Source organism: Dendrobates tinctorius, unplaced genomic scaffold, assembly GCF_039654945.1.
Source record: "Dendrobates tinctorius isolate UK_male_01 unplaced genomic scaffold, ASM3965494v1 ptg000143l, whole genome shotgun sequence".
Lineage (NCBI taxonomy): Eukaryota > Metazoa > Chordata > Amphibia > Anura > Dendrobatidae > Dendrobates > Dendrobates tinctorius.
In genome coordinates, this window is record NW_027361810.1 from 13,770,818 (window position 1) to 13,791,837 (window position 21,020).

General features: G+C 41.3%; 1 protein-coding gene across 1 annotated transcript in view; it reads right to left on the reverse strand.

The window, feature by feature from the left end:
- Positions 1 to 4,702: 4,702 nt before the first annotated feature.
- Positions 4,703 to 21,020, reverse strand: part of TMEM163 (transmembrane protein 163) — a 143,355-nt gene continuing 127,037 nt past the window's right edge. The window contains exons 6-8 of the mRNA XM_073545535.1: positions 18,031 to 18,142; positions 7,943 to 8,084; positions 4,703 to 7,411 (exon numbers count right to left, since the gene is read on the reverse strand). Of these exons, the coding sequence (XP_073401636.1) occupies positions 7,351 to 7,411; positions 7,943 to 8,084; positions 18,031 to 18,142 (315 nt within the window). The 3' untranslated portion in view covers positions 4,703 to 7,350. The remainder of the gene's footprint in view (positions 7,412 to 7,942; positions 8,085 to 18,030; positions 18,143 to 21,020) is intronic.

Below are 21,020 nucleotides of genomic sequence, written 5' to 3' on the forward strand. Positions count from 1 at the left end.
TTCCAATAGGTGGCACTAGAGTTCTAGTCCTCTTCCTCTCTGAAGAGACAATTTGCATAATTAGTATAATTCTATGTGTATTGCAGATATCATTTATCTCCACTAGATGGCGATCTGATGACATTTAACCTTACATTTACTTTTATGTCCATAAACGATTTATTGTTTAAAGGGAATTTGTCACCTTCCGGGATGTGCATGACCTATTAATATGGGCATACAGGTAATAGAAATGCTACACTAGTCCTCCTTGTATGCCTCATATTAATCTTATTGAGGAATGTTAGTCTCTTAATGTTAATGATTTCTTCCTGGCACTGTGTGCCCCGGACCCCTGTCTTCATTGTAATACTACCCCCTCCCATCAGCGTCAGTTATGGCCCTGGAATCCCACGCCTGCGCCCTGCACTCCCTCAGAAATACACACCTCATCCTCCCTTCTGTGGGAAATGCATTCAGGGATCTTCTGCGCAGGCGAGTCACTGTGACCTCCGGTGTGCGCGCTGATAATATGCTCTCCCCACTTCCTCCCTGCACAGTCATTGCTAGGAACCATGTGTACTATGGAGGAAGTGGGGAGAGCACCTTTTCCACGAGTGCACCGGAGGTCGCCGGCGCAGAAGATCCCTGAATGCACCTCCCACAGAAGGGAGGATGAAGTGTGCATTGTGGAGGGAGAGCAGGGCGCAGGCGCGGGACTCTAGCGCTACAGATGACGTTCATGGGAAGGAGGTGGTATTACAGTGAAGATAGGAGGCAGGGATTTCTTACAGCACCGCACGCCCCGGAGACTGGAAGAAATCATTAGCATAAAGAAAGAATATTACATTTCTCCGCAACAAGACCTATCGCCTGTATGGCCATATTAATAGGTCATATACCTCAAAGGGGGGGAAAAAAGATCCTGACAGCTGATGCGTGCTGCCCTATTCTGTAATTTTGAGGTTCTTTTGATAACTTTTTTAAAATAAAAATGTAAATATTTTACACCGGTAACTGGAACATTTTTAGGCTCTAACTTTCAGTTCTTTCAGGAAATCCACATGTACATTAGCAGATTGACTCTGTCCCCATCTTTTGTACTGAAGTCTCTAATGAGTCTGAACAGAGTTCATAAGGCAAGGAGGAGGAGGTGAGCTGTGACATCACTACTGTGAATGGTGGACCCTGTGTTATCTACTGTATATAGAGGTGTTATCAGTCATTGTACAGGAGGAGGAGGTGAGCTGTGACATCACCTATTGTGAATGGTGGATCCTGTGTTATCTACTTTATATAGGTGTTATCAGTCATTGTACAGGAGGAGGAGGTGAGCTGTGACATCACCTATTGTGAATGGTGGACCCTGTGTTATCTACTTTATATAGAGGTGTTATCAGTCATTGTACAGGAGGAGGAGGTGAGCAATTGCTGTAATCTTAAATGATACAAGTCAGTGACTGTTCCAGGATGAAAGAGGATCCTGCCCGCGAGGGCTCACGATCTACAAGGGATGGGTGAGAATACAGTAGGCGAGGGTAGAGCTGGTCGTGCAGCGGTTTGGTGGATCGGTGGTTACTGCAGGTTGTAGGCTTGTCGGAAGAGGTAGGTCTTCAGGTTCTTTTTGAAGGTTTCGATGGTAGGCGAGAGTCTGATATGTTGTGGTAGAGAGTTCCAGAGTAGGGGGGGGGATGCGAGAAAGCTTGTATGCGATTGAGGGAAGAAGAGATAAGAGGGGAGTACAGGAGGAGATCTTGTGAGGATCGGAGGTTTCGTGCAGGTAAGTACCGGGAGACGAGGTCACAGATGTACGGAGGACTCAGGTTGTGGATGGCTTTGTATGTCATGGTTAGGGTTATGAACTGGAGTCTTTGGGTAATAGGGAGCCAGTGCAGGGATTGACAGAGGGGAGAGCTGGGGAATAGTGGGGGGACAGGTGGCTTAGTCGGGCAGCAGAGTTTTTAGAATAGATGGGAGGGGTGCAAGAGTGTTAGAGGGGAGGCCATAGAGCAGTAAGTTGCAGTAGTCAAGGCGTGAGATGATGAGGGCATGGATTAGGGTTTTTGCAGATTCTTGGTTGAGGAATCTGGGAAATATTTGAGTTGATGTCAACAGGAAGTGGAAAGGGCTTGGATATGTGGTTTGAAGGAGTGATCAGTGTCAAAGATAACCACGAGGCAGCGAGCTTGTGGGACTGGAGAGAGTGGGCAGCCGTTTACTTTAATGGATAGGTCTGTTGGGGGAGGTTGAGTGAGATCAGCGAAAGATGATGAATTCTGTTTTGTCCATATTAAGTTTTAGAAATCTAGCGGAGAAGGATGAAATAGTGGACAGACATTGAGGGATTCTGTTTAGTAGGGAGGTGATATCTGGTCCAGAGATGTAGATCTGTGTGTCATCAGCATAGAGATGATACTGAAAGCCATGAGATTCTATGAGCTGTCCCAGGCCGAAGGTGTAAATGGAGAAGAGCAGGGGGTCCTAGGACTGAACCTTGCGGGACTCCGACGGATAGAGGGCGCGGTGAGGAGGTGGTGTGCGAATGGGAGACGCTGAATGTCCGGTCTGTTAGGTAGATGAGATCCAGGATAGGGCCAAGTCTGTGATGCCGAGGGATGAGAGGGTCTGTAGTAATAGGGAATGGTCCACTGTGTCAAAGGCAGAGGACAGGTCCAGGAGGAGGAGGACAGAGTCGTGTCATTGGTGACCTTAGGGCAGTTTCAGTGGAGTGTTGTGGCCGGAAGCCAGATTGTAAGCAGTCGAAGAGGGAGCAAGAAGAGAGGTGGGAGGACAGTTCAAGATAGCTACTGTATATAAAAGGTGTTATCACAGAATCCACATTCACAATATGTAATGTCACAGCTCACCTCCTCCTCTATATACAGTAGATAATAGAAGCTACCTTTCACAACAGATCACTTCCTCTCCCTGTACAATAATTAGCACCTCCATATACAGTAGATATCAGTCACTGTACAGGAGGAGGTGAGCTGTGTCATCACCTATTGTGAATGGTGGATCCTGTGTTATCTACTGTATATAGAGGTGTTATCAGTCATTGTACAGGAGGAGGAGGTGAGCTGTGACATCACCTATTGTGAATGGTGGATCCTATGTTATCTAGTGTACTCCTTATGACACTACTTTTTGGGTAACGATAGAATAATATTGCATTAAAAAATTGCATCAATCTTAAAAATCTCCTTTTTTACAATGAAACTTCTCCTTTCCTTGAACCTGTGTCTATACAGAGGGATGGGACCATTGTCTCCATTAGATGGGCCGATTCCTCTGCTTCTTTATTTGGAGGATTTGCTTTCGGTGGTGTTTGCTCCTGGAGCTGCGGGTCCGGTGCTCGGTTGGTTTCCCCCTTTGAAGCTGCTTTTTCCTTCTCTCTCAGCTTCGCCTCGTATGTCCGTGCCGCCCTCGGCCCAGGTCTGTGATCTGCGGACTCTGGATACATATAGTAAGAATGATTGTACTGACTACAGAGGTGTCCACGGTGCTCAGGAAGAGGCCACAATGTAGCAAGGGAGGGAATTCACATTTTCTTACCGTTCTCCGTATACAGCTCCCAGGCCGAATGATATCCTTGGCTACAGACTACAAAGTCCCCCCTTGTGCAGCCTGATCCTGCCTGTTGTCCCCTAAAACACGGACAGCAGAATACGAGAGACACATGATTTAGCATCGGAGCTGTATACAGAAAACTGGCGATGTGCGGGATTCTATTACATGTAGTCTGCAAATATGGAGCAACATTAAGTGGCTGATTTCACAATAGTTCCTCTAGGGAGGAGCTCAGGATATTACATTCGATACATTAAAATTAAAGAGACAGACACTTATTATTGAATAAATATTTATTGTTTAAAGACTAATTTATTCCTTTCTGAGCAGGGGTCGCCGTAACGCATCGCTGCCCCCCCCCCCCCCCATACAGCAAAGAGTTCAATGCACCTTCTGTAAGGAAGACATTATAATATACATTACATTCAGGGAATACACCAGCAATGGTAATAATTACGATACGCTTGTAATAAATTACTGAGAAAGTTCCTGATTTCCAGAAATCTTAGATACAGAATCAATTTTTTTTTTTTTACCTAAAAACAACAGACCGTCAAGAACTATTCTGCTCGCCACCCGCCTCGGGTTAATCCGGAATTACCACAATGCTACGGAAAGTGGACAGAACCGCCGCATGTTCCAATGTGGAGGCGAATATGGAAGGCGACTGTAACAGAAATGTGCAAATTCTACGCGGATGGAAAATGGCTACAAAAATAAATTGCACGTATTAAACAGTTTCACCTTTTTATATTCTTTTCCCTGTGTTCATTTGACAATTTGTTAAACAAACAAAAAAAAAAAACATTTTATTTTTTTTCCACAATTAAAGGGATAGTAACATAGGACTGAAACTCCCCCCGGTCCTGCGCCACCTCTGAGATTAGAGGGTCCGTCCGCCATTACAACTTTTATTTCTATTTTTTTTATCTCCATCTAAAGAACCAAAAAACACACTAAATCTGATTTTAAAACTTGAGTTTTGTTCCTGCAGATTCTGTGCACAACGCTCTCTTGTCCTACCATCTAGGGGTAAAGTGCTTGTTCACATGTCGCATTTATGATGCGTTTTTTTTGTGTGCTGAAAAAAATGCAGCATTTTATAGTAGAAGCAAATTTTTTTTTTTTGCCAACTCATTTTGCATTATTTGAAAAAAAAAAAAAAAATGCAGAAATGAATTGTTTTCAGCATTTATTGTAGTTTTTTTTTTTCCCCTCACTAAGACCCCCAAAATAAGGTCCCACATATGCATAAAAAATGAGTGTAATCTTCTCTGTGTATTCCACGCAGAAAAAAAAGCAGAAAAAAATAGCTACATGTGAACAAACCCTGAGCTGTGACTGAGGACATTACTGCTGGACCAGACTGCACAGTCTGTTTGTAGTCTGTAACCAAGGAGATGCATAAACAAAACGGTACGAAAATTTAATTTTTGAAAATTTAAACATCTCATCGGGAAAGTATTTTTTTTTCAAGGCGGGAAAGAATTTCTTCCCATAAGAACTGAACCCCTAAAGGCATCGCTAATAATTTGGCCAATACCTTTTGTATGGTAGCGGCGGCAGCCGATCACCACGATCCATTGTGATCGGTCAACCATGATCAAAGCATTTCAAACCACCGATCGAAGGGCAGGAAGAAGTGAATGGTCGCATATTACGGAACGTCGCTTCAGGGGAGCCATTTTCGATGTCGGTGAATGGAAACATTCTTGCTGTGCACATTGTGTGTAAGCGACGCCGGTGGTGGAGAGCTCGTTACAGTGTGTCAGTCTCGTCACTAGAATCTCATTTTAACATGATAACGTTCGTTTTCATTCACTGAAAGAAGCGCAGATGAAACAGAAACTGTCAGAAAGTTGGTGAACAGGGTGAGCCCCCTCTATCCATTACATCGGGGGGGTTATCCCTTTGTTTCCCCTACATGGAAGTAAAAGTGTACAACAGTCGTAATCCCTTGTAAAGTAGAAAACGCTGCAGGAAGGGATTCTGTGTCCGAGGATGGAAACGGCGCAGTAATTGTCTTGTTATAGTAAAACTTTATTTATTTCTACCTGGACCTGATACTTTTTACCCTCCTGATTATTGTGCTTTATTACTCGCCACATCTCCGCCAATGAGATCTGTATTGCTCTAGACTACGGGTGGGCCGGGTAAGACATCCCATATGATACAGCACGAGACAGATCGGGAACGATAACGAAGCAGCCACAAAATACTAAAAAACCCGTCCTGTCCCGGACCCCGCATGTTGGGAGAGGAAACCCCTCAGAATGCCCACTGCCTTTACAGAAACATAAACATATCGCAATTATTTGATACCGTCGTTATAACCTGCGTCCTCCAGTGTTGATGGAGGTAAGGGTTAATTATATATATAATTGTGGTTGTTACAAATTAAAGGCTGCGCAGGCCTGAGCCGGCCATAGATATGGGGGGTGATATTTCCCAACATATGGTTCTCTAATCATGAAATATTTATAAGCCCCACCCCTGAGTAACCGGGGAACGCCCCCCCCAAACAGTTGGAAACGTCCCCTTTATGCAAATCTACATTAATCCCACCTCTTTGTACGAATTAATAATGGGTCCATTATTTTTTTTTTTTATAGAAAGAGCTGTGGAGATAAGTGGCTCCCAATCCTCACTTTTATCAAGGAACATTTTAGAGACTATTTGAGGCTTTTCCAGATTCTTAGTTCTATTGCCAGCTTAAAAATGTGCGCTTGAAGACCAGTTCATCTCATCTTTGATATTACTATGACTGTGACAATAAATATTCTTATAGTTTCTCTCAGTCATGTCTTAAATTCAGCTCTTTTTTCTTATTTATAGAGCGTTGTTTTTCTAAAATTGCTTGCGTAGACCTGTGCCTTCCACTAGAGGGAGCTCAGGAGCTTACAGCATGCTATTACTGAGCTCTGTATGCAATGAGCTCCTAAGCTCCCCCTAGTGGCAGATGTAGGAAACCACAATATTACCATTTCAGTTTGTGCTTATGCAGGAGGCTGCCATAAATATATAGAATTATATTAACAATTAAAAGATAAATATTTCATAATATGCCTCCCATTATGACCCAGGATTTAATGTTATCTTTATTCTGGAGGCAGCTTTCTCTTGTGCTCATTGTAGCCCTCTGCTGGCAAATGCATGAAGTAGAGTGACAACTGCTCTGAACATATTTATGGTTCACAGAAAAAGGTTGTCGGAGGTGTAACCCATTCAACCACTGCCACTGACAAACTAAGATGTGTTTAGTCCCGCTAGTATGCTGCCCCCTACAGACAAGAAGCAGATTTTTTTTCCTATATGACTATGGCATGTGGGTGACTTTCGCTATGTTGCTTTGCTCTGTCTTTGTGCTCCCAGTTATGTGGTTCATTCTGTGCTTGTGGAGGTATAAACCGTACACGGAGTTCATGAAGCCGCACTGCACACTATATATACTATGTATGTATATAGAAAAATACTTTGTTATTTTGTCTCTTGCAGCGTCAATCAGCTGATGCGCCCACGGTCGGCCATATTCCGGAGACGGGGTTCTTTCTGTAGATATGTAGAGAACGGTCATAGATACAAATAACATGAGTCCTTTTCCCGGAGGTTTGTGCGCTCCTTCTTCAGGACAGGAAGTTCAGCTATCACACACCAGACCGATAAATGTTAATTTCGCGCACAACGGATTATTAAATAGTTTTTCAATCCAACAATATAAGTTTGGTACACACCACTGAAATATTTGTTGCTGTCATTTGTGATGAAAGTTTCAGGGGGGTAAATAAAATCCCCTCGGTCCCTTTATTCAAACATCTCGTAATGGCGGGTCTGTCTCACTCGGGGAACCATGTCCAATAGTAATCTGCAAGTCAAGAAAGGAGATGGAAATAAAAAAAAAAACAAAACAAAAAAACCATACACACTTCTGGTTGCCTCCACTGTTTACAGTGCTTTTCAGCTCCTCAGGGGCGGGGCTCTTGTTCAGGCTTTCTGATTGGCAGCTTAGCTCTAACTTTACAGGTCCTGTGACAAAGGACTTTTCTTTTCTGCTATTGTGCACTATATAGGAGCAGCATGTCTTGGATGACTAAATCCAAGAGGTGAAATTGGTGGAAGACCCTTATACATGTCTCCTAACTATATTGTTTTTGACAGGTGTTATGCAAACATACACCAAAGAGCACAGAAATTCCCCCAAATGTTCAGACTATATTGTAGTCCAGTTTGGGTTTAACAGTTGGGTGCCAACCATGTGCCATCTATAAAATTAGAGACTTTCGACATGATCAATGTCTTTAGACCCCGCCCCTGCGGCACTTTAACGTGGATGTAACTGCTATCTACACCTTTCGTCGTGCGCCAGATAATTACAGTAAGTTCACAATCTACTTACTTTATCCCGTATCCCATTATTATAAGTCCAATCAAAATTCCGACAGTTCCATCCAGGTACCAGACAGAAGAATTGTGCTTATACACCTCTGCGCTTATAAGAATGGAAAATCCCATGATGCCGCCCACCAGAGAGTTAAATCCTGGAAATAAATCAGCACAAAGTATAGGATTAAAATAGAATGCTGCTTTGGGTGTGACTGGAGTATAATGTACAGTATGTGGAAGGTTACTAAGCAAAATTAGCTTCATTTTATTTGTTAAAGCTTCAAAAGTTTGAAAAAGTTTTGAAAGAAAAGCAGAAGTCATAAAATGCACTAAATTAAGGAATGGGGAGAAGTGCTTCACATGTAATATGCCTAGTAAGATAGCAGAAAAGAAGAAGGGTGTGCTCCAGCGATGAAACAATCCACTGATGAATTAAAAAAAAGGTTTTTTTTATTTGCTTCATAAAAACATGAAAAAATCAATGTAGGTAACACAAAAAGCAGAAATAAAACCAACGCGTTTCAGCAATTAAGCTTTAATCATGGTATACACATACACGAAGTCATCTGAGTTATATACTCTGCCATAGAGGGCATCAGGTGGAAGGTCAATTTCACATCACACATCAAGAAATTAACCCTTCCTGGTAAAGAAAGAAAAATAAACAGAAAAATAAAATGAAATGAACATACGTATAACAACCAGGAAAATAATACAATAAAAACAAGACACCGAAAAAAACATATTAACATTGCAAGATCAGATCTTGTCTAGAATTCATACCCAATGGGACCCTAGTGTTTAGTTTAAAGATCCAATAAGATTCCCTGTTGAGGATTTTTCTTTTGTGATCTCCTCCTCTCATGGGTCTGAACACCCTCTCTATACCTTTGAATTTAAGACACCTAGTATCTCCATTATGTATATACTTAAAATGTTTGGAAGGAGCAGTATTATAGCAGTTATATTCTTGTACATAGGGGCAGTATTATAGCAGTTATATTCTTGTACATAGGGAGCAGTATTATAGTAGTTATATTCTTGTACATAGGAGCAGTATTATAGTAGATATATTCTTGTACATAGGGGCAGTATTATAGTAGTTATATTCTTGTACATAGGAGCAGTATTATAGTAGATATATTCTTGTACATAGGAGCAGTATTATAGTAGATATACAGTGGGGAAAAAAAGTATTTAGTCAGTCAGCAATAGTGCAAGTTCCACCACTTAAAAAGATGAGAGGCGTCTGTAATTTACATCATAGGTAGACCTCAACTATGGGAGACAAACTGAGAAAAAAAAATCCAGAAAATCACATTGTCTGTTTTTTTTTCATTTTATTTGCATATTATGGTGGAAAATAAGTATTTGGTCAGAAACAAAATTTCATCTCAATACTTTGTGATATATCCTTTGTTGGCAATGACAGAGGTCAAACGTTTTCTGTAAGTCTTCACAAGGTTGCCACACACTGTTGTTGGTATGCTGGCCCATTCCTCCATGCAGATCTCCTCTAGAGCAGTGATGTTTTTGGCTTTTCGCTTGGCAACACGGACTTTCAACTCCCTCCAAAGGTTTTCTATAGGGTTGAGATCTGGAGACTGGCTAGGCCACTCCAGGACCTTGAAATGCTTCTTACGAAGCCACTCCTTCGTTGCCCTGGTGGTGTGCTTTGGATCATTGTCATGTTGAAAGACCCAGCCACGTTTCATCTTCAATGCCCTTGCTGATGGAAGGAGGTTTGCACTCAAAATCTCACGATACATGGCCCCATTCATTCTTTCATGTACCCGGATCAGTCGTCCTGGCCCCTTTGCAGAGAAACAGCCCCAAAGCATGATGTTTCCACCACCATGCTTTACAGTAGGTATGGTGTTTGATGGATGCAACTCAGTATTCTTTTTCCTCCAAACACGACAAGTTGTGTTTCTACCAAACAGTTCCAGTTTGGTTTCATCAGACCATAGGACATTCTCCCAAAACTCCTCTGGATCATCCAAATGCTCTCTAGCAAACTTCAGACGGGCCCGGACATGTACAGGCTTAAGCAGTGGGACACGTCTGGCACTGCAGGATCTGAGTCCATGGTGGCGTAGTGTGTTACTTATGGTAGGCCTTGTTACATTGGTCCCAGCTCTCTGCAGTTCATTCACTAGGTCCCCCCGCGTGGTTCTGGGATTTTTGCTCACCGTTCTTGTGATCGTTCTGACCCCACGGGGTGGGATTTTGCGTGGAGCACCAGATCGAGGGAGATTATCAGTGGTCTTGTATGTCTTCCATTTTCTAATTATTGCTCCCACAGTTGATTTCTTCACTCCAAGCTGGTTGGCTATTGCAGATTCAGTCTTCCCAGCCTGGTGCAGGGCTACAATTTTGTTTCGGGTGTCCTTTGACAGCTCTTTGGTCTTCACCATAGTGGAGTTTGGAGTCAGACTGTTTGAGGGTGTGCACAGGTGTCTTTTTATACTGATAACAAGTTTAAACAGGTGCCATTACTACAGGTAATGAGTGGAGGAAAGAGGAGACTCTTAAAGAAGAAGTTACAGGTCTGTGAGAGCCAGAAATCTTGATTGCTTGTTTCTGACCAAATACTTATTTTCCACCATAATATGCAAATAAAATGAAAAAAAAAACAGACAATGTGATTTTCTGGATTTTTTTTTCTCAGTTTGTCTCCCATAGTTGAGGTCTACCTATGATGTAAATTACAGACGCCTCTCATCTTTTTAAGTGGTGGAACTTGCACTATTGCTGACTGACTAAATACTTTTTTTCCCCACTGTATTCTTGTACATAGGGGCAGTATTATAGTAGTTATATTCTTGTACATAGGGGGCAGTATTATAGTAGTTATATTCTTGTACATAGGGGCAGTATTATAGTAGTTATATTCTTGTACATAGGGGGCAGTATTATAGTAGTCATATTCTTGTACATAGGGGCAGTATTATAGTAGTCATATTCTTGTACATAGGGGCAGTATTATAGTAGTTATATTCTTGTACATAGGGGGCAGTATTATAGTAGTTATATTCTTGTACATAGGGGGCAGTATAATAGTAGTTATATTCTTGTACATAGGGGGCAGTATTATAGTAGTTATATTCTTGTATATATAGGGCAGTATTATAGTAGTTCTACTCTTGTACATAGGAGCAGTATTATAGTAGTTCTCTTCTTGTACATAGGAGCAGTATTATAGTAGTTATATTCTTGTACATAGGAGCAGTATTATAGTAGTTATATTCTTGTACATAGGGGGCAGTATTATAGTAGTTATATTCTTGTACATAGAGAGCAGTATTATAGTAGTTCTCTTCTTGTACATAGGAGCAGTATTATAGTAGTTATATTCTTGTATATAGAGGGCAGTATTATAGTAGTTATATTCTTGTACATAGGGGGCAGGATTATAGTAGTTCTATTCTTGTACATAGGAGCAGTAATATAGTAGTTCTATTATTGTATATAGAGGGCAGTATTATAGTAGTTATATTCTTGTACATAGGGGCAGTATTATAGTAGTTATATTCTTGTATATAGAAGGCAGTATTATGGTAGTTATATTCTTGTATATAGAGGGCAGTATTATAGTAGTTATATTCTTGTACATAGGGGCAGTATTATAGTAGTTATATTCTTGTATATAGAGGGCAGTATTATAGTAGTTATATTCTTGTATATAGAGGGCAGTATTATAGTAGTTATATTCTTGTACATAGGGGGCAGTATTATAGTAGTTATATTCTTGTATATAGAGGGCAGTATTATAGTAGTTATATTCTTATACGTAGGAGCAGTATTATAGTAGTTATATTCTTGTACATAGGGGGCAGTATTATAGTAGTTATATTCTTGTACATAGAGAGCAGTATTATAGTAGTTCTCTTCTTGTACATAGGAGCAGTATTATAGTAGTTATATTCTTGTATATAGAGGGCAGTATTATAGTAGTTATATTCTTGTACATAGGAGCAGTATTATAGTAGTTATATTCTTGTACATAGGAGCAGTATATAGTAGTTATATTCTTGTACATAGGGGGCAGTCTTATAGTAGTTATATTCTTGTACATAGGAGCAGTATTATAGTAGTTATATTCTTGTCCATAGGGGCAGTATTATAGTAGTTATATTCTTGTCCATAGGGAGCAGTATTATAGTAGTTATATTCTTGTATATAGGGGGCAGTAATATAGTAGTTCTATACTTGTATATAGAGGGCAGTATTATAGTAGTTATATTCTTGTCCATAGGGGCAGTATTATAGTAGTTATATTGTTGTCCATAGGGAGCAGTATTATAGTAGTTATATTCTTGTACATAGGAGCAGTATATAGTAATTATATTCTTGTACATAGGGGGCAGTATTATAGTAGTTATATTCTTGTACATAGGAGCAGTATTATAGTAGTTATATTCTTGTCCATAGGGAGCAGTATTATAGTAGTTATATTCTTGTACATAGGGGGCAGTATTATAGTAGTTATATTCTTGTACATAGGAGCAGTATTATAGTAGTTATATTCTTGTACATAGGAGCAGTATTATAGTAGTTATATTCTTGTCCATAGGGGCAGTATTATAGTAGTTATATTCTTGTACATAGGAGCAGTATTATAGTAGTTATATTCTTGTATATAGGGGGCAGTATTATAGTAGTTATATTCTTGTACATAGAGAGCAGTATTATAGTAGTTATATTCTTGTATATAGAGGGCAGTATTATAGTAGTTATATTCTTGTACATAGGAGCAGTATTATAGTAGTTATATTCTTGTACATAGGAGCAGTATATAGTAGTTATATTCTTGTACATAGGGGGCAGTATTATAGTAGTTATATTCTTGTACATAGGAGCAGTATTATAGTAGTTATATTCTTGTATATAGGGGGCAGTATTATAGTAGTTATATTCTTGTACATAGGAGCAGTATTATAGTAGTTACAGTGGGGCAAAAAAGTATTTAGTCAGTCAGCAATAGTGCAAGTTCCACCACTTAAAAAGATGAGAGGCGTCTGTAATTTACATCATAGGTAGACCTCAACTATGGGAGACAAACTGAGAAAAAAAAATCCAGAAAATCAAATTGTCTGTTTTTTTTCATTTTATTTGCATATTATGGTGGAAAATAAGTATTTGGTCAGAAACAAAATTTCATCTCAATACTTTGTGATATACCCTTTGTTGGCAATGACAGAGGTCAAACGTTTTCTGTAAGTCTTCACAAGGTTGCCACACACTGTTGTTGGTATGTTGGCCCATTCCTCCATGCAGATCTCCTCTAGAGCAGTGATGTTTTTGGCTTTTCGCTTGGCAACACGGACTTTCAACTCCCTCCAAAGGTTTCCTATAGGGTTGAGATCTGGAGACTGGCTAGGCCACTCCAGGACCTTGAAATGCTTCTTATGAAGCCACTCCTTCGTTGCCCTGGCGGTGTGCTTTGGATCATTGTCATGTTGAAAGACCCAGCCACGTTTCATCTTCAATGCCCTTGCTGATGGAAGGAGGTTTGCACTCAAAATCTCACGATACATGGCCCCATTCATTCTTTCATGTACCCGGATCAGTCGTCCTGGCCCCTTTGCAGAGAAACAGCCCCAAAGCATGATGTTTCCACCACCATGCTTTACAGTAGGTATGGTGTTTGATGGATGCAACTCAGTATTCTTTTTCCTCCAAACACGACAAGTTGTGTTTCTACCAAACAGTTCCAGTTTGGTTTCATCAGATCATAGGACATTCTCCCAAAACTCCTCTGGATCATCCAAATGCTCTCTAGCAAACTTCAGACGGGCCCAGACATGTACAGGCTTAAGCAGTGGGACACGTCTGGCACTGCAGGATCTGAGTCCATGGTGGCGTAGTGTGTTACTTATGGTAGGCCTTGTTACATTGGTCCCAGCTCTCTGCAGTTCATTCACTAGGTCCCCCCGCGTGGTTCTGGGATTTTTGCTCGCCGTTCTTGTGATCATTCTGACCCCACGGGGTGGGATTTTGCGTGGAGCACCAGATCGAGGGAGATTATCAGTGGTCTTGTATGTCTTCCATTTTCTAATTATTGCTCCCACAGTTGATTTCTTCACTCCAAGCTGGTTGGCTATTGCAGATTCAGTCTTCCCAGCCTGGTGCAGGGCTACAATTTTGTTTCTGGTGTCCTTTGACAGCTCTTTGGTCTTCACCATAGTGGAGTTTGGAGTCAGACTGTTTGAGGGTGTGCACAGGTGTCTTTTTATACTGATAACAAGTTTAAACAGGTGCCATTACTACAGGTAATGAGTGGAGGAAAGAGGAGACTCTTAAAGAAGAAGTTACGGGTCTGTGAGAGCCACAAATCTTGATTGCTTGTTTCTGACCAAATACTTATTTTCCACCATAATATGCAAATAAAATGAAAAAAAAACAGACAATGTGATTTTCTGGATTTTTTTTTCTCAGTTTGTCTCCCATAGTTGAGGTCTACCTATGATGTAAATTACAGACGCCTCTCATCTTTTTAAGTGGTGGAACTTGCACTATTGCTGACTGACTAAATACTTTTTTGCCCCACTGTATATTCTTGTCCATAGGGGCAGTATTATAGTAGTTATATTCTTGTCCATAGGGAGCAGTATTATAGTAGTTGTATTCTAGTACATAGGGGCAGTATTATAGTAGTTATATTCTTGTATATAGGAGCAGTATTATAGTAGTTATATTCTTGTCCATAGGGGCAGTATTATAGTAGTTATATTCTTGTACATAGGAGCAGTATTATAGTAGTTATATTCTTGTATATAGGGGGCAGTATTATATAAGTTATATTCTTGTCCATAGGGGCAGTATTATAGTAGTTATATTCTTGTACATAGGGAGCAGTATTATAGTAGTTGTATTCTAGTACATAGGGGGCAGTATTATAGGAGTTGCTATCCAGGTAAATCATCTTGATGTAATCTTTGATGCACGGTGCAGTTGTGGGTGTGACATTAGATTTATTGTTGATAGATCAGCAGTGACTGATACGTCTCTAATATGTTGCACGGTGTTCAGAATGGGTTTGTGCCTCCTCAGCACACAGACAACATGGAATAATTCCTCCCTGTAATGGCTGCAGCGCTTCCTCTGTGGTTTTCTCATCCATTACACAGGTGCAGGCTCATAGCTGCGGCTCAGAACACATTACATTAGTTGTGATGAAGCATCTGCCGGCTGCACAGGGGCAGTTACTGTGATTATATCTACATGGAGGACCTAGTGTTATAGCCAATCTGATCGGTCCAGTTCATTGGTGGCCACACAATATAGATGAAGCCTCGGACCTGTACATTGTAGGAGACGGCTACGCTATGGTCAAAGGATTTTTTTTTTTTGCTGATACCTAAATGGTGAGAGCTCATCTATAAACCTTTGTGCTGCCCAAGACATCTCTGGTCCACCGAGACAATGAGCCACTCGATCCCTGATGAAGTGAGCTGGGACTGGCTCAGGAAACGCGTTGGCAATAAAGATACCTTGAACTCTACCGAAAAGCGGGAAGAATAGGAAGCATTTAAGGAAACCAGGATGGATGAACACAGAACTTAAGCACATGCTAAAAAGGAAGAAAAAAATGTTTATAAAATGGAAAGAGGGAGGCATATCTAAAGAAGAATATAATGCTGTCTGCAGAACCTGCAGGGCACAAATCAGATTATCTAAAGCTGAAAATGAATTGAGGCTTGTAAGAGATGTCAAAAGCAATAATAAAGGATTTTGGGGATATGTCAAAAGTAAAAGAAAAGTCAAAGATGCTATAGGATTTTTACAGGATGAAAATGATGAAATGGTAAGACAGGATGTTGAGAAGGCTGAACTTTTAAATTCCTATTTTGCATCTGTTTTCTCTCAGAAAGGAAATGTAACATCAACTGTTATTCACTGTCCTATTAAGGGAATAGAAGAATCCAGGATATCTATAAACAGAAAGATAGTGAGGAAACACTTAGCTAACCTAAATGAATTCAAGTCTCCAGGTCCAGATGAATTACACCCCAGAGTACTGAAGGAGATAGCAGAAGAAATTTTTGAGCCCCTCTCCATAATCTTTGAAAATTCTTGGAGAACAGGAGAAGTCCCAGAAGACTGGAGAAGAGCAAATGTTGTTCCTATCTTCAAAAAGGGGAAGAAGGTGGACCCAGGCAACTATAGGCCGGTGAGTCTGACTTCTATACCAGGAAAGATCTTTGAACAAATTATTAAACAACATGTATGTCAATACCTGGATAAGAATGAAGTGATTAAACAGAGTCAGCATGGGTTTGTAACTAATAAGTCATGTCAGACTAACTTAATTTCCTTCTATGACGGTATCACTGGGTGGATCAAGGAAATGCTGTAGATATAGTATATCTTGACTTCAGCAAAGCATTTGACAAAGTCTCTCATACAATCCTTATTGAAAAAATGACTAAGTATGGAATGGACAAGGCAACTGTTAGGTGGATTCATAACTGGCTTAGTGATCGGACCCAAAGAGTGGTCGTAAATGGCTGCACATCCAGTTGGAAGAATGTCTCAAGTGGGGTACCACAGGGCTCTGTCCTGGGCCCTGTATTGTTCAACATCTTTATCAACGATTTAGATGAAGGAATTGAGGGTAAACTGATTAAATTTGCTGATGACACAAAGCTAGGAGGGATAGCTAATACTAGAGAAGAGAGAGAGAGGATTCAAAAAAGATTTAAATAAACTGGAGAAGTGGGCAGCAACTAACAGAATGGTTTTTAACAGGGAGAAATGCAAAGTACTACATCTGGGCAATAAAAATGAAAAAAGCATATATAGAATGGGAGGAATAGGGCTAAGTGACAGCACATGTGAAAAAGACTTGGGTATACTAATAGATCACAGACTGAATATGAGTCAACAGTGTGATGCAGCAGCAAAAAAGGCAAATGCAATTCTAGGATGTATTAACAGAAGCGTACAGTCTAGATCACGTGAAGTCATTATTTCCCTCTACTCCTCTTTGGTCAGACCTCATCTGGAATATTGTGTCCAGTTTTGGGCACCACATTTTAAAAAAGACATCAACAAACTGGAGCAAGTTCAGAAAAGAGCGATCAGAATGGTGACCGGTCTGCAAACCCTGTCTTATGAGGAAAGGTTGCAGGATTTGGGAATGTTTAGTTTGCAAAAGAGAAGACTGAGAGGAGACTTAATAGCTGTCTACAAATATCTAAAGGGCTGTCACATTGTAGAAGGATCAACTTTATTCTCATTTGCACAAGGAAAGACTAGAAGCAATGGGATGAAACTGAATGGGAGGAGACACAGATTAGATATTAGAAAAAACTTTTTGACAGTTAGAGTGATCAATGAGTGGAACAAGCTGCCACGAGAAGTGGTGAGTTCTCCTTCAATGGAAGTCTTCAAACAGAGGCTGGACAGACATCTGACTGGGATGATTTAGCGAATCCTGCTTTGAGCAGGGGGTTGGACCAGATGGCCCAGGAGGTCCCTTCCAACTCTACGATTCTATGATTCTATGATTCTATGATTCAGCGCAGTCTCTTATTGCACTACCAGCCTTCTCTTTGATCCATGTGATCCAAGCAGATCCTTGTCCAATCATCCTTCCTCCACCTGCTCGTGTTCTGCATCCCGACACCATTTCTTCCCCAGGTGAGTGATGCCGGGAAGTAGAGATTGGGAGCGGAAGCCTCAGAGTGTTCCACACATCTTTTCACGGCCTTTGAAAGCTTTGTAATAATTTCTATTTGCCACAAATCAAATTTTGGGGAAAAATTTCACCAAGTTGGCCAATTCGAATTTCAAAAATGGGCTCATCTCTACTAGGCACTAATCAGGACATATGAGGGACTCCCCACAAGACGTGACATCTCAGGGATGCTCCGACCCAGTCTGGTAGCCATCGCTTGCCGCAGCTGCTCAGATACGCTCGCTCGCACATTTTTCCCACTTCTGATACATAAATGTTAAAAGTACTGACTGATGAGACACCGCTCATTGTATTCCATCCCTGGACTGATACCTTGGTCCCGAGATAATGTCATTCTCTCCACTTGTCCGTGGTTTTATTGTTATGGCTGATCAGTACTTTTTTTTATTACTTACCGTCAGTGATCAGCGCTCGACTCGTCAGGATTTTCCCCAACATGAATTTCACGACAGCCAACGCAGTACACAGGAGCCCGCTCAAAATGGAAACACTGAATAAAAAGCTATCCTGCAAGACAAGACGATCGGATTAATGAGAATACCCTGACGCTACACAGCGATCGTATAAAGCGTCAACATGTATTAATAGGCTTTCCTGTTTGGACATTCCCTTTAACACTTGTCACAGCTGGGGGTCCGTCACAATTGTATCCGGTTTAGACAATGTTTTATAAGGTTATATTATCAGCTGCACAAATCTCTCTCCTGTTCTGATAGTTTTCTAAAATGTATCACTTTGGAATCCACATTTCTTCCGAATGACACCTGTCTTTTCACCGAAAACCTGTAGAAAAGTCTGGTCTTGCTGCTATCACCCCCTCCCCCAAGTGAAAACTGCTTTTGGTGAGCAGACCAGTCCAATACTGTATACAGTTGTGGCCAAAATTATTGACACCCCTGCAATTCTGTCAGATAATACTCAGCTTCTTCCTGAAAATGATTGCAAACACAAATTCTTTGGTATTATTATCTTCATTTAATTTGTCTTAAATGAAAAAACACAAACAGAATTGTCCTAAAGCCAAATTGGATATAATTCCACACCAAACATAAAAAAGAGGGTGGACAAAAGTATTGGCACTGTTCGAAAAATCATGTGATGCGTCTGTAATTTGTGTAATTAACAGCACCTGTAACTTACCTGTGGCACCTAACAGGTGTTGGCAATAACTAAATCACACTTGCAGCCAGTTGACATGGATTAAAGTTGACTCAACCTCTGTCCTGTGTCCTTGTGTGTACCACATTGAGCATGGAGAAAAGAAAGAAGACCAAAGAACTGTCTGAGGACTTGAGAAACCAAATTGTGAGGAAGCATGAGCAATCTCAAGGCTACAAGTCCATCTCCAAAGACCTGAATGTTCCTGTGTCTACCGTGCGCAGTGTCATCAAGAAGTGTAAAGCCCATGGCACTGTGGCTAACCTCCCTAGATGTGGACGGAAAAGAAAAATTGACAAGAGATTTCAACGCAAGATTGTGCGGATGTTGGATAAAGAACCTCGACTAACATCCAAACAAGTTCAAGCTGCCCTGCAGTCCGAGGGTACAACAGTGTCAACCCGTACTATCCGTCGGCATCTGATTGAAAAGGGACTGTATGGTAGGAGACCCAGGAAGACCCCACTTCTTACCCCGAGACATAAAAAAGCCAGGCTGGAGTTTGCCAAAACTTACCTGAAAAAGCCTAAAACGTTTTGGAAGAATGTTCTCTGGTCAGATGAGACAAAAGTAGAGCTTTTTGGGCAAAGGCATCAACATAGAGTTTACAGGAGAAAAAAAGAGGCATTCAAAGAAAAGAACACGCTCCCTACAGTCAAACATGGCGGAGGTTCCCTGATGTTTTGGGGTTGTTTTGCTGCCTCTGGCACTGGACTGCTTGACCGTGTGCATGGCATTATGAAATCTGAAGGCTACCAACAAATTTTGCAGCATAATGTAGGGCCGAGTGTGAGAAAGCTGGGTCTCCCTCAGAGGTCATGGGTCTTCCAGCAGGACAATGACCCAAAACACACTTCAAAAAGCACTAGAAAATGGTTTGAGATAAAGCACTGGAGACTTCTAAGGTGGCCAGCAATGAGTCCAGACCTGAATCCCATAGAACACCAGTGGAGAGATCTAAAAATGGCAGTTTGGAGAAGGCACCCTTCAAATATCAGGGACCTGGAGCAGTTTGCCAAAGAAGAATGGTCTAAAATTCCAGCAGAGCATTGTAAGAAACTCATTGATGGTTACCGGAAGCGGTTGGTCGCAGTTATTTTGGCTAAAGGTTGTGCAACCAAGTATTAGGCGGAGGGTGCCAATACTTTTGTCTTGCCCATTTTTGGTGTTTTGTGTGAAATGATCAATGTTTTGCTTTTTGCTTCATTCTCTTTTGTGTTTTTTCATTTAAGACAAATTAAATGAAGATAATAATACCAAAGAATTTGTGTTTGCAATCATTTTCAGGAGTAAACTGAGTATTATCTGACAGAATTGCAGGGGTATCAATACTTTTGGCCACAACTGTATCTAGAAACTATCTTAATTCTAATGCTTTGTTACTTGCCATCTACTCATTTTGAGTGGGCAGTATGTCTTTATCTGTATTCTGCCAGCATTATAGGTACCTTAACTTTGTTTCCCTCACTATCCGGCGTGCATCTAATGGTTCGTCTGAACTGAGCTAAAAGCCCCTCTCTCTGTTATGTCTTTATGCAGTATGACAGACAGGAACAGGAGGACAAAAACTACCCTGCTTCCTGAGGACCCTCCCCACTTTCTGTAGAAAGACAGACCCACCCTCACTTATTGTGGAGAGACAAATACCTGTGTAACAAAGAAGACCGGGCAGTGGGTGCTGACAGAGCACCGGATCCGGAACTGCTGGTGCCGAGCCTATTGTTGCAGGGGGGAAGGAAATTGAGGATGAAGGAGACCCATGACCTGCAGAGAGGGGGCGTGGTGAGTCTGAGGAGTATGAGAGGGTTTGCACGGGAAGAGTGTGTTGGTTCCCGCCGGAAAGAAGTGATAGTCAGGACCTGTGCCACGCCGCAAGCAACGATAGGCTGCATTGCAGCGATAGGGAACGGGTGCAGAGAGGACCCGGAGACGAAGCGTGCAGAGGAGTGCACGCCGAACAGGAGGCGTGAGCAGAGCAGCTTAACGGACTAGGGGCTGAGTGAGTCAGACCGGTGACCGCCCGCTGCCACCAGAAAAAGACCAACTTGGTAGGCGGGGAAGCCGGAAGACCTTAGCACCGGGCTCAGCCGGCAGCAAACATCCAACTCGCGCCAAGTGAAATTGACTTACATATAGACTGCCACTTTAAGTTGCTCTGTCCTTTGTTGTCATCCCTAGCATTAATATGATTCATTCCCTGTTGTTCCCTGCCAGATTTATCCCTTTA